Raw genomic sequence first — 14,493 nt, 5'->3', positions numbered from 1 at the left:
AGTGCTAGCCTCCCTACACTGGCTTCCTGTTAAGGCAAGGGCTGATTTCAAGGTTTTACTGCTAACCTACAAAGCATTACATGGGCTTGCTCCTACCTATCTTTCTGATTTGGTCCTGCCGTACATACCTACACGTACACTACAGTAACAAGACGCAGGCCTCCTAATTGTCCCTAGAATTTCTAAGCAAACAGCTGGAGGCAGGGCTTTCTCCTATAGAGCTCTCTTTTTATGGAATGGTCTGCCTACCCATGTGAGAGACGCAGACTCGGTCTCAACCTTTAAGTCTTTATTGAAGACTCATCTCTTCAGTAGGTCCTATGATTGAGTGTGGTCTGGCCCAGGAGTGTGAAGGTGAACGCAAAGGCACTGGAGCAACGAACCACCCTTGCTGTCTCTGCCTGGCCGGTTCCCCTCTCTCCACTGGGATTCTCTGCCTCTAACCCTATTACAGGGGCTGAGTCACTGGCTTACTGGTGCTCTTCCATGCCGTCCCTAGGAGGGGTGCGTCACTTGAGTGGGTTGAGTCACTGACGTGGTCTTCCTGTCTGGGTTGGCGCCCCCCCTTGGGTTGTGCCATGGCGGAGATCTTTGTGGGCTATACTCAACCTTGTCTCAGGATGGTAAGTTGGTGGTTGAAGATATCCCTCTAATGGGTTGGGGACTGTGCTTTGCCAAAGTGGGTGGGGTTATATCATGCATGTTTGGCCCTGTCCGGGGGTGTCATCGGATGGGGCCACAGTGTCTCCTGACCCCTCCTGTCTCAGCCTCCAGTATTTATGCTGCAGTAGTTTATGTGTCGGTGGGCTAGGGTCAGTCTTTTATATCTGGAGTATTTCTCCTGTCTTATCCGGTGTCCTGTGTGAATTTAAGTATGCTCTCTCTAATTCTCTCTTTCTCTCTTTCTTTCTTTCTTTCTCTCTCTCAGAGGACCTGACCCCTAGGACCATGCCTCAGGACTACCTGGCATGATGACTCCTTGCTGTCCCCAGTCCACCTGGCCGTGCTGCTGCTCCAGTTTCAACTGTTCTGCCTGCGGCTATCGAACCCTGACCTGTTCACTGTGATTACTATTATTTGACCATGCTGGTCATTTATGAACATTTGAACATCTTGGCCATGTTCTGTTATAATCTCCACCCGGCACAGCCAGAAGAGGACTGGCCACCCCTCATAGCCTGGTTCCTCTCTAGGTTTCTTCCTAGGTTTTGGCCTTTCTAGGGAGTTTTTCCTAGCCACCGTGCTTCTACACCTGCATTGCTTGCTGTTTGGGGTTTTAGGCTGGGTTTCTGTACAGTACTTTAATATATCAGCTGATGTAAGAAGGGCTATATAAATATATTTGATTTGATTTTGATTGAAAAAGTTTAAAAAAAAATTGCAAATAATAAAATCTAGCCAACATGCTCACCTTCCACTCCCAACTGCCTCTCTTTCCGAAACACATATACACCTGTATTCAATCAACTGACATTGGTGGGAGGGGCTTACCATACACTTACCAAGGGCTCCCGAGTGGCGCAGTGGTCTAAGGCACGGCATCTCATTGCAAGAGAGGTCACTACAGTACCTGGTTTGAATCCAGGCTGTATCACATCTGGCCGTGATTGGGAGTCCCATAGGGCGGTGCACAATTGGCCCAGCGCCGTCCAGGTTTTGCTGGGGTAGGCAGTCATTGTAATTAAGAATTTATTCTGACTTGTCAAGTTAAATAAAATGTTTAAAAAATTAAATAATAAAAAATAAAAAAAATACACAATTAGCCAATTCTAAAAAAAAGTTCCTTTTACACACGTTCTGCTGCTGGTGAAGTGGTGGAAAAACATGTTGACTATGGCAGGATATGAAATATTACTGAAAAACATGTTAACTATGGCAGGATATGAAATATTACTGAAAAACATGTTAACTATGGCGGGAAATGAAATATTACTGAAAAAAACAAAGCTGCAAAATAATAATAAAAATAATAGTAACAATAATAATTATAACAACAATAATAACAACAATAATAAAAAAGACAACAATAATAATAACACTAATAACACTAAAAATAACAACAATAATAACAATAACAACAATAATAATAACAACAATAAATACAAATATGTGTAATAATAGCACACTTTTCAAAACCTTTCAAAAAGCTCTCATAAAAACCTTAAGCCAATGTCACAGACAAAAGTATTGAAATTCATGTTATATAAAATAAACTACAGAATAAAGTTGGCTGTTATTGCATTTAAAAGGCAATTAAAACTGAAAGTGTACTTTTTATTGAATAGAAACCTCCACTGAGTTCTGAAAGAGGCCTATTCATAGTAGCCCACTCACTGTGGCCGTCAGTCAGAGCAATAGTTAGAGAATGCCGATGGGTTTGGAAGCTCTAGAGCCAGCCGCCATTCATTTCCATGGCAACTCCCCCTGTCAAAGCAGTAAAACCTGGAGGGTACCAAAAAAATAGGGAGAGAAAAAAAAAGATAGAACGAGAAAAAGAGAGAAAAAAGGACCCATGTGGTTAGTCACTAGCTCTGGACGTAGTTTTGAGCCTAACAGTAAGTACTATAGTGTGGAACTTCAGAGAAGAGGAATGACATGGATCTTTACCACTGGAATGCTGAATGATTATTGGTCAAATGATGTCTTATTTCCAGGGTGTTTTAGCAGTGTATTTTTGTGGCTTGCCACACAGGGATATTTGTTTGTGTTGTTGACATGTAGGCTAGTCCTAACTAAAGGGAGTGAGGGGCTGAGCTGTGGGAATGAAAACTGTAGCAACTGTGACCTCATGACAATTGACAACAGAGCAGTGAAATATGGTGAGTTAATATATATAAATATTATTTATAATGATGAGTGACTTTATGGATGAAATATGGTGAGTTAATATATATAAATATTATTTATAATGATGAGTGACTTTATGGATGAAATATGGTGAGTTATTATATATAAATATCATTTATAATGATGAGTGACTTTATGGATGAAATATGGTGAGTTATTATATATAAATATCATTTATAATGATGAGTGACTTTATGGATGAAATATGGATTATGATTTTCGAGAACAACTGTGTCGAGAGAGCTACAGGTATCAAAAAAATTCAATAATGTCGAGAAAAGGAACACAGATTATTATATATTTTTTGAAATAGTATGTGGTAAACATTTTGGGGAGATTTGATTGTTCCTGTTTAATGTATTATGTTTTATTATAACAGAGTAGCTTTGATTTTACTAACTTACTGCTATTGACATTACTTTAATTTAGTTACCTAAAGTACAACTATCTTATTTCCTAACTAACTTCTCTTGTGTGTGTGTGTGTGTGTGTGTGTGTGTGTGTGTGTGTGTGTGTGTGTGTGTGTGTGTGTGTGTGTGTGTGTGTGTGTGTGTGTGTGTGTGTGTGTGTGTGCCTGCGTGCGTGCGTGCGTGTGTGTTTCAGAGTGGGGGTTACGACGTGGACCTGTTTGTGGACAGTCCAGACTATGACCTGCTCTGCACCATCTGTAGAGCTGTCCTGAGGTGTCCTGTCAGAGTGGCCTGTAACCATGTCTTCTGCAAGACCTGCATCCTACAGTGGCTCAGGAGGTACAGTACACTGGATCATGTCCTCAGTTTAGGAGACACCGTAGATAGAAGGAATATTGTAACCATAACTGGTTATTCATTAGAAAAGACAGTAGCTGTATTATTATGAAAGGTATGAAGCAACATCCCACTGGACACGCACTGGTTGAATCAATGTTGTTTCCAAGTCATTTCAATTAAATGGAACCAACGAGGAATTGATGTCTGTGCCCAGTGGGATGTGTTTCTAGGACACAAGATTCTGATTTTGGTACATTTTCACAGTGCTGAAAGATGATTACAATCTAGTTTCTTCAGGTTTCTACTGTAGAAATTATCATTTTAAAGTGTAAAATGAATGTTATTGATTCAACTCAGCTCTCTTCTCTAGACAGGAGACATGTCCCTGCTGTAGGAACACTATCAGTCCCAGCTTTATGTTCGTCATGTACAAATTGAGTAAAACTATCAGCCGTCTCAGGATTAAGGTGAGTTATCACAGCCTGATGTTGCTAAGTGTTTCTATTACAAAGTAATGGAGTTCATTTTTCTCTGTAAGCAATGTGTGAGGGCCACATAGTGGGAAGGAAATTGGATGTTTCAAACATAGAGGAACTTTCTCTGTCTCATATGTCATCATGCCTCTCATATTGAATCAATTATTTCTTCATAAATCATTCAAACAAACTTTGGCAGTCGTGAGTTAATATATATAAATATATATAATATGGTGAGTTAAAGAGTGACTTTCCCACACTCTTCCACTTCTTCTCCTCTCTTCTCTTCACTCCTCTTCTCTCTCTTCTCTTCTCCCCTCTAATCTCTCTCCTTCCCTTTCCGCTCATCTCTGCTCTACCCCTCTCACTCTCCCCTGTAGTGTAACAACGAGGGATGCTCGGCCACTTTCCCTCTGTCTGAGGAGTTCCTCCATAGTTCCTCTTGCCAGTTCCAGAGGGTCCCATGCCCCCACCAGGGCTGTGGTTCCTTGGTGCCCCGCTCAGCCCTGGAGGTCCACTCACAGCACTGCCAACACTGGAGCCAGCTCTGCCCCATGGGCTGTGGTACTCTGCTCACACAGGCCACCCAGCCCCAGCACAACTGCTTCAGGTGGGTGGGTGTTAAAACACTGGGAGTGGGTGGGTGTTAAAACACTGGGAGTGGGTGGATGTTAAAACACTGAGAGTGGGTGGGTGTTAAAACACTGGGAGTGGGTGGATGTTAAAACACTGGGAGTGGGTAGATGTTAAAACACTGGGAGTGGGTGGGTGTTAAAACACTGGGAGTGGGTGGATGTTAAAACACTGGGAGTGGGTGGATGTTAAAACACTGGGAGTGGGTAGATGTTAAAACACTGGGAGTGGGTGGGTGTTAAAACACTGGGAGTGGGTGGATGTTAAAACACTGAGAGTGGGTGGGTGTTAAAACACTGGGAGTGGGTGGGTGTTAAAACACTGAGAGTGGGTGGATGTTAAAACACTGGGAGTGGGTGGATGTTAAAACACTGGGAGTGGGTGGATGTTAAAACACTGGGAGTGGGTGGGTGTTAAAACACTGGGAGTGGGTGGATGTTAAAACACTGGGAGTGGGTAGATGTTAAAACACTGGGAGTGGGTGGATGTTAAAACACTGAGAGTGGGTGGATGTTAAAACACTGGGAGTGGGTGGATGTTAAAACACTGAGAGTGGGTGGATGTTAAAACACTGGGAGTGGGTGGATGTTAAAACACTGAGAGTGGGTGGATGTTAAAACACTGGGAGTGGGTGGATGTTGACCCCCATTGTAAAAGAACCAACTTTGTCGTAATTTTTTGTTATACAAAAATAACAAAACATGTTGAAAAGCTGCAATGTTGTTCAATGTACATGCAACCAGGTCAAAAATCGCCATGCTCCCACATAGGGGAATAGCCCATATGGCTTCAGGCTGTGGTGTAGGAGAGTGGGAATTGCGGGGATCTGGTGTCCTAGTAGGGTACATGTAGCTATGTGTGAGGAAAACATTTCATTACAGGTACGACATTTAAGTTGTTTAGTACAGTCCGTTTGTAAGTCCACTCACTACTTTATAGTCTGTTTGTGTAGTTGGTCTTGGCTAGCTTAATGTTCTGGTTGGTAGCTAGCTAGCACTGTCATGAAAAGGGGCATGAGGGAAGCCCTGAAGTTTTTCTAGGTAGTGAGAAAGCTCTGGAGCAGGTAATGTTGAACAGTTATCCATGTTGTACTTTAGATATGTTGTACTTTCTTAAATGTAGTTTTGTAATTGCCTAAAACAAGCAGACAATAAGAAAATAGTGTTTGAAAAAGGTCACGTTTTAAAATGTGAGCCAATGGGGTAACCTAGGTAACCACAGGTTGTCTTCCCCCAAAGGGGAAGCACGACATTTTATCTAATACCGATTGGGAGTATATACAAATTCTCTAAGTAAAGCTTGGTATAAATGCATGAATCCCCTATGATGATTATGATGGTTACCCCAGGCAGCTGAGGCAGCATGTGGAGGCCCAGAGGCAGAGCCACAGAGCCATCGCTAGCGCCCTCCGAAGAAAGATGGGGAGAATGCAGACCGCCATGACACACGTCAGGAGGCAGGTGGGGCTCATCTGTGAGAGCCTAGAGGTCATGGGAGAGGAGGAGGGAGAAGGGGAGGGGGAGGAGGGTGGAGAGGTGTATGAGGGATATGGAGAGGGGGAGGGGGAGACTACAGGGGAGAGTAACACAAGCAGCAGTAGCAGCAGCTCTTGAGATGGGTACAGGTTTTTATTTTTATTACAAATGTTTAATTCAGTTTTATATGACATAATGGTTTTTAATTTAAAATCTGTTTATGCAGAAATGTGAAAATGAAAGCGATTTTGGATTTTAATGATTTTAATGAAACTGTTAATTTCATTTTGGTGTATTTTGTAAAGACTGCAAATGTATTCTCATGGATTGTTTTCTTTTCAGAATGTTTTTATTAGGTTGATTATTGTATTTTGGCAAAACCAAATCTCAAATGATTAAAAACATGACAAAAACACTTCCTCATGTCATGTCATTCAATGATTGTTTTCATTTTCATGTATTAAATATAGACTGTCTGCTCAAAAGGACATTGAACTGTAAACAATTAAAACAGCAAGGAAACTCACACCTCATTACTGTTCCTCACATGTAAACATTGACCAAAGGCATCACTTAAAGTTGGTTGAAGTTCTGTAATATAGAGTATCCCACTACATTTGGTGACACATCCACTTGTGGTGCTATGAGAACTTCAAGGGTGTCATAGCGTCATTGGGCCACAGGGAGGCACTAGTCCAACTCTGTAGTAGTATTGTCCTGGGAGATCCTCTCAATCGACTCCATGGAGGAGTGGTCTGATGACTGGGACGGACACTGCTGGGGCTGCTGGGCCGCTGGAGGACCGTCCATCCCAGAATGCATCAGAGGCAGGTAGATGTCATCCATGTTGGGCAGCACAAACACTTTCTGGAATGGAGGGAAGATAGGTTCATTGTTTTATTTGAGGTAGATTGTCTTACTTTGGATTTGTGGGGAAGGTGATTGAGGGAGGAATGGAGGGGGAGGGAGGAATGGAGGGGGAGGGAGACGAGGGGGAGAAAAAAAGAGGAAGAGATAGATGAAAAAAGACAAGGGAGGGCGAGAGGTGAGAGACACAAGGGTAGACAAGGTGAGGGAGGGAGGGGAGCGAGAGAGAGAGAGGATAGAGAAGTCTAACCTGGAACTCATCCTGCAGCTTCTTCTCAATCCACTCAGTCACGTGACAGAAGGTGACCTCCCTCTCCCCCAACTTGGGTCTGACACGCAGGTCCAGCTTGGGAGGTACACAGAAACTGTACCTGGAATACACACACACACACCAATAAATACATAGAGACAGTAATCATTTGGCCGGCCTTTTACTCTAATTGACAACAAAACACTTGTCTTTCATGCTGAAGATGCAAGTACATAAATTAATAAATAGAGTGAAGCTGAGTGAATACGGACTAGAGGTTGTTTCAGGGCAGCACCATAGAGTATATCTGAGTGTGGGCCAAACCAGATTCTATCAGTAGGGGGAGGAGGGATATTAAGTGTGGGCCATACCATATTGTACTAATAGGGGGAGGCGGGATATTGAGTGTGGGCTGTACTATTTACATTTACATTACATTTAAGTCATTTAGCAGACGCTCTTAACCAGAGCGACTTACAAATTGGTGCATTCACCTTATGATATCCAGTGGAACAACCACTTTACAATAGTGCATCTAAATCTATTAAGGGGGGGGGTTGAAGGATTACTTTATCCTATCCTAGGTATTCCTTAAAGAGGTGGGGTTTCAGGTGTCTCCGGAAGGTGGTGATTGACTCCGCTGTCCTGGCGTCGTGAGGGAGCTTGTTCCACCATTGGGGTGCCAGAGCAGCGAACAGTTTTGACTGGGCTGAGCGGGAACTGTGCTTCCTCAGAGGTAGGGAGGCGAGCAGGCCAGAGGTGGATGAACGCAGTGCCCTTGTTTGGGTGTAGGGCCTGGTCAGAGCCTGAAGGTACGGAGGTGCCGTTCCCCTCACAGCTCCGTAGGCAAGCACCATGGTCTTGTAGCGGATGCGAGCTTCAACTGGAAGCCAGTGGAGAGAGCGGAGGAGCGGGGTGACGTGAGAGAACTTGGGAAGGTTGAACACCAGACGGGCTGCGGCATTCTGGATGAGTTGTAGGGGTTTAATGGCACAGGCAGGGAGCCCAGCCAACAGCGAGTTGCAGTAATCCAGACGGGAGATGACAAGTGCCTGGATTAGGACCTGCACCGCTTCCTGTGTGAGGCAGGGTCATACTCTGCGAATGTTGTAGAGCATGAACCTACAGGATCGGGTCACCGCCTTGATGTTAGTGGAGAACGACAGGGTGTTTTCCAGGGTCACGCCAAGGTTCTTAGCACTCTGGGAGGAGGACACAATGGAGTTGTCAACCGTGATGGCGAGATCATGGAACGGGCAGTCCTTCCCCGGGAGGAAGAGCACCTCCGTCTTGCCGAGGTTCAGCTTGAGGTGGTGATCCGTCATCCACACTGATATGTCTGCCAGACATGCAGAGATGCGATTCGCCACCTGGCAATCAAAAGGGGGAAAGGAGAAGATTAATTGTGTGTCGTCTGCATAGCAATGATAGGAGAGACCATGTGAGGATATGACAGAGCCAAGTGACTTGGTGTATAGCGAGAATAGGAGAGGGCACAGAACAGAGCCCTGGGGGACACCAGTGGTGAGAGCACGTGGTGCGGAGACAGATTCTCGCCACGCCACCTGGTAGGAGCGACCTGTCAGGTAGGACGCAATCCAAGCGTGGGCCGCGCCGGAGATGCCCAACTCGGAGAGGGTGGAGAGGAGGATCTGATGGTTCACAGTATCAAAGGCAGCCGATAGGTCTAGAAGGATGAGAGCAGAGGAGAGAGAGTTAGCTTTAGCTGTGCGGAGCGTCTCCGTGACACAGAGAAGAGCAGTCTCAGTTGAATGACCAGTCTTGAAACCTGACTGATTTGGATCAAGAAGGTCATTCTGAGAGAGATAGCAGGAGAGCTGGCCAAGGACGGCACGTTCAAGAGTTTTGGAGAGAAAAGAAAGAAGAGATACTGGTCTGTAGTTGTTGACATCGGAGGGATCGAGTGTAGGTTTTTTCAGAAGGGGTGCAACTCTCGCTCTCTTGAAGACGGAAGGGACGTAGCCAGCGGTCAAGGATGAGTTGATGAGCGAGGTGAGGTAAGGGAGAAGGTCTCCGGAAATGGTCTGGAGAAGAGAGGAGGGGATAGGGTCAAGCGGGCAGGTTGTTGGGCGGCCGGCCGTCACAAGACGCGAGATTTCATCTGGAGAGAGAGGGGAGAAAGAGGTCAAAGCACAGGGTAGGGCAGTGTGAGCAGGACCAGCGGTGTCGTTTGACTTAGCAAACGAGGATCGGATGTCGTCGACCTTCTTTTCAAAATGGTTGACGAAGTCATCCGCAGAGAGGGGGGGGAGGAGGATTCAGGAGGGAGGAGAAAGTGGCAAAGAGCTTCCTAGAGTTAGAGGCAGATGCTTGGAATGTAGAGTGGTAGAAAGTGGCTTTAGCAGCAGAGACAGAAGAGGAAAATGTAGAGAGGAGGGAGTGAAAGGATGCCAGGTCCGCAGGGAGGCGAGTTTTCCTCCATTTCCGCTCGGCTGCCCGGAGCCCTGTTCTATATTCTATCAGTAAGGGGAGGAAGGGATGTTGAACGTGGGCCGTACCATATTCTATCTGTAAGGGGAGGAGGGATATTGAGTGTGGGCCATACAATATTCTATGATTAGGGGGAGGAGGGATATTGAATGTGGGGCCATACCCATAGAGGATGATAGAGGCCTCAAGTGGCCAAAAGTTCATATTAGCATGGGCAGAGCCATTGAAGGCTTTCACGATTTTAATGTAGTCAACTGAGTGGGACTTCCAACTTCATTGGCTTATCCCTCCTGGTGACCCTGTTGGAGTCATGTCCAACCGGGTCATCAACAGGGATCAGCCAATCGTGAAGAAGAAAATTGACTACCTCAAAATTGAGATAGCCTCAATGGCGCTGCCTATGCTGTCACAGACACTATAATGGCACAGATACAAAGATCAGTCCTCTATCTATCTCTAAGGCCGTACCATATTTTATCAGTAGGGGGAGGAGGGATGTTGAGTGTGGGACGTACCATACTCTATCAGTAGGGGGAGGAGGGATGTTGACAGCCAGTGTTCCAGAAAGCTCCTGAACCTCCACTGCCAGCAGCAGGGGCGTGTTGGACATCTCCTCAATCTTCTTTTTGATGAACTCATTCTCTGTTGCCTTCTGGAAGTACTTAGACTTTGCAATTTTGTCGACAAATCTCAAAATCCGCCTGCCTGTCTTCCCGCCACCAGCAGAAACCCTGCAGAGGGGAGGAGAGGAGGAGAGAGGAAGAGAGAGGGATAATGTTTATGTAGTCTCCGCTAACATAGGAACATTGCCTTTAAATATCAATCGGGCTATAACAAGGACCTTCAGCGCTACTGATTGAATCGAGCCCTTAGTGTGCAATACAGCAGAAGGTCACAGTCAGGTCAGTCAGGAAAAACATATTCTACATGACCGACTATATTTGGTGTGTAAGAGAATGGAACATCCATTACCCTTCAGGACCAGGTAGAGTCCCCTTTTCTCCCACAATGCCTTGGGGCTCTGAGAGCAATACTTCCTCCTCGTCAGAAGAGCCGGCGCTGGAGGACTCCTCATCACTGTCAGCCAGAACACTGAGGACGGGTCTGTACTTGGACACAACAACACAGGTTAGAAATCTCACTGAGACTAAACTTAAGCCTTAACCCTGACCCTAGCTTCATGTCCACATTTCGCATTTCACATCCTGGTTCAACCATAACCCTAGCCTCAACCACAGAAAAAGGGTTAGCTGATTGGGTGTGTCAAAAATAAATAGATAGGGGTGTCAAAAGAACGTAGGCGTATCGAAAGCACACATGTAATTCGTGTGACAATCTGTCAGTTCTTGCACGTGAGTGCAGAGATTAGTGGAAACATGACTGTGTAGGAATGCACATCAAAATGAACTTGAGGAAGTTTGGGAATCACTCAGGCTTTAGAAAAACACTGCATGTATCTTCACATTTTACATTTATCAAATTTCATTGCAGTTGTGCAGGCTACTGTGCGCAATGTCATTATCAAACTTGTCGATGTCCCATTTCTAAAACACCGGTAAGTTTGCTCAAGGGCAGACCAATGGGTGGCATGCCCAGCTGAAAGTTTGCCGACATGCCGATGACAACCAATTTATGAATCGAGCCAAAATAGCCTACAGCCTATGCTGATAGACGTCTGATACTAGCACGTTATAATATCAGGAGATTCAAATGAGGTTACCCTGGTGGCAGATCTTCATGTCTCGTCACGATTGCTTTCATAAAAGTTTCAGTTGTGTATGTCAAAATGATTATGCGACTGAACAATACTATGCATGACACATAGAAAACTGGTAATAATTGTACATGTTTGCTTTCATAAAAGTTTGAGTTGTGTGTGTGTGTTTAAAACTGCTTTAGCATCTTCCATGCACTTCCTGAAAGCGACTGAACAAAATAGGCTTTTCTGAGTGGTGTTACCTGGCAACAATCCTGTCCAATCAAAAGAGACCATCCAATTCCAGTGTACTTTCGCCACGCCCATTTATTTTGACACACACACCCACTTATTTCAAAACGCCCACTACTCCGAGAGCAGTCCAGCACACAGTTACCTATACTTGGAACCACAACCCTAACCATAAACTTAGATTTATGTCCACATTCCGGTTCAACACTTACCCTTAACCACAACCCTAACCTTCAACCACAGAGACCAGACACACATATCCTACAACTACTTGAACTGGGACTCAGACACAATGACTTCACATTCAACTATAAACACTACCTACAAACTCATGGGACAGCAATGGGCAAGAAGTTTGCCCAGCTTACGCCAATATATACATGGCGGACTGGTAGACAACGGCATTGGCCAAAAACCAATTGCTGCCCCTGTTCTATAAAGGTTATCTGGGACGATATCTTCGGAGGGTGGCAACACAACCTACAAGACTTCACTACATTTATACTTTTAGGGGAATTGTCAAATCCCAACTCTTCCGTTTTCACAAATTGTGCACACAACATACAGACGACCTAAATTACTTCTATGCTCGCTTCGAGGCAAGCAATGCTGAAGTCTGCATGAGAGCATCAGCTGTTACGGACGACTGTGTGATCACGCTCTCCGTAGCCGATGTAAGACCTTTAAACAGGTCAAATTCACAAGGCCACAGGGCCAGACTGATTACCAGGACGTGTACTCTGAGCATGTGTTGACCAACTGGTAAGTGTCTTCACTGACGTTTTCAACCTGTCCCCGACTGAGTCTGTAATACCAACATGTTTCAAGCAGACCACCATAGTCCCTGTGCCTAAGAACACGAAGGCAACCTGCCTAAATGACTACAGACCCGTAGCACTCACATCCGTAGCCATGAAGTGCTTTGAAAGGCTGGTAATGGCTCACATCAACACCATTATCCCAGAAACCCTAGACCCACTCCAATTTGCATACCACCCAAACAGATCCACAGATGATGCAATCTCTATTGCACTCCACACTGCCCTTCACCACCTGGACAAAAGGAACACCTATGTGAGAATGCTATTCATTGACTACAGCTCAGTGTTCGACACCATAGTAACCTCAAAGCTCATCACTAAGCTAAGGATCCTGGGACTAAACACCTCCCTCTGCAACTGGATCCTGGACTTCCTGATGGGCCGCCCCCAGGTGGTGAGGGTAGGTAGCAACACATCTGCCAAGCTGATCATCAACACTGGGGCCCCTCAGGTGTGCGTGCTCAGTCCCCTCCTGTACTCCCTGGTCACTCACGACTGCATGGCCAGGCACGACTCCAACGCCATCATTAAGTTTACAGACGACACAACAGTGGTAGGCCTGATCACCAACAACGACGAGACAGCCTATAGTGAGGAGGCCAGAGACCTGGCCGGGTAGTGCCAGAATAACAACCTCTCCCTCAACGTAACCAAGACTAAGGAGATGATTGTGGACTACAGGAAAAGGAGGACCGAGCACACCCCCATTCTCATCGACGGGGCTGTAGTGGAGCAGGTTGAGAGCTTCAAGTTCCTTGGTGTCCACATCACCAACCAACTAGAATGGTCCAAACACACCAAGACAGTCGTAAAGAGGGCAAAACAAAGCCTATTCCCCCTCAGGAAACTAAAATGATTTGGCATGGGTCCTCAGATCCTCACAAGGTTCTACAGCTGCAACATCGAGAGCATCCTGACTGGTTACATCACTGCCTGGTACGGCAATTGCTTGGCCTCCGACCGCAAGGCACTACAGAGGGTAGTGTGTACGGCCCAGTACATCACTGGGGCTAAGCTGCCTGCCATCCAGGTCCTCTACACCAGACGGTGTCAGAGGTAGGCCCTAAAAATTGTCAAAGACCCCAGCCACCCCAGTCATAGACTGTTCTCTCTACATCCGCATGGCAAGCGGTACCAGATTGCCAAGTCTAGGACAAAAAAGCTTCTCAACAGTTTTTACCCCCAAGCCATAAGACTCCTGAACAGATATTCAAATGTCTACTTGGACTATTTGCATTGTGCCCCCCAACCCCTCTTTTACTCTGCTGCTACTCTCTGTTTATCATACCTCAATTGGCCTGACCAACCAGTGCCCCCGCACATTGGCTAACCGGGCTATCTGCAATCCCGATATAGGTCATATCCCGATAACGATACATATCACGATATAGCACATTTTCTGTAAATTCAATGAATAAATAGTTTATATAAAATGACCACATGTAAAGGCCTATATCTTATTACATTTTGAATTATACTCAACAAATAAAAGGTACTTACTCATATTTGATTATTTCTCCTTTTATTTAGATCCTTTGTGCAAATTTTCAATTAAGCATGTAACAAAATATTAAATAATGTATAAAATGTAAAAAGGAAAATATAAAACACTTCAACTAGAGATGCAAACAAAATAAATATAGGCCTAAAATATACTGCTCAAAAAATAAAGGGACCACTTAAACAACACAATGTAACTCCAAGTCAATCACACTTCTGTGAAATCAAACTGTCCACTTAGGACAATACATTTCACATGCTGTTGTGCAAATGGAATAGACAACAGGTGGAAATTATAGGCAATTAGCAAGACACCCCCAATAAAGGAGTGGTTTTGCAGGTGAGGACCACAGACCACTTCTCAGTTCCTATGCTTCCTGGCTGATGTTTTGGTCACTTTTGAATGCTGGTGGTGCTTTCACTCTAGTGGTAGCATGAGACGGAGTCTACAACCCACAGAAGTGGCTCAGGTAGTG

The 14,493-nt window shown here is 45.1% G+C and overlaps 2 protein-coding genes across 2 annotated transcripts in view; one reads left to right on the top strand and one right to left on the bottom strand.

Moving 5' to 3' along the window:
* The first annotated feature begins 2,543 nt into the window (after positions 1-2,543).
* On the top strand, positions 2,544-6,598 carry rnf151 (ring finger protein 151). Its single transcript, XM_014208734.2, has 5 exons — positions 2,544-2,819; positions 3,451-3,596; positions 3,967-4,063; positions 4,453-4,682; positions 6,054-6,598. Exons 1-5 carry the CDS (start codon positions 2,817-2,819, stop codon positions 6,316-6,318), a joined length of 741 nt encoding a protein of 246 aa, XP_014064209.1. The 5' UTR covers positions 2,544-2,816; the 3' UTR covers positions 6,319-6,598.
* Positions 6,567-14,493, bottom strand: part of LOC106609293 (testis-expressed protein 2) — a 52,778-nt gene continuing 44,851 nt past the window's right edge. The window contains exons 9-12 of the mRNA XM_045724166.1: positions 10,721-10,852; positions 10,264-10,479; positions 7,298-7,418; positions 6,567-7,047 (exon numbers count right to left, since the gene is read on the bottom strand). Coding sequence (XP_045580122.1) covers positions 6,871-7,047; positions 7,298-7,418; positions 10,264-10,479; positions 10,721-10,852 — 646 coding nt within the window. The 3' untranslated portion in view covers positions 6,567-6,870. The remainder of the gene's footprint in view (positions 7,048-7,297; positions 7,419-10,263; positions 10,480-10,720; positions 10,853-14,493) is intronic.

This window comes from Salmo salar, chromosome ssa01, assembly GCF_905237065.1.
Source record: "Salmo salar chromosome ssa01, Ssal_v3.1, whole genome shotgun sequence".
NCBI lineage: Eukaryota > Metazoa > Chordata > Actinopteri > Salmoniformes > Salmonidae > Salmo > Salmo salar.
The sequence above is the reverse complement of the archived record's forward strand: the minus strand, read 5'-3'. Positions and strand labels throughout refer to the sequence as shown.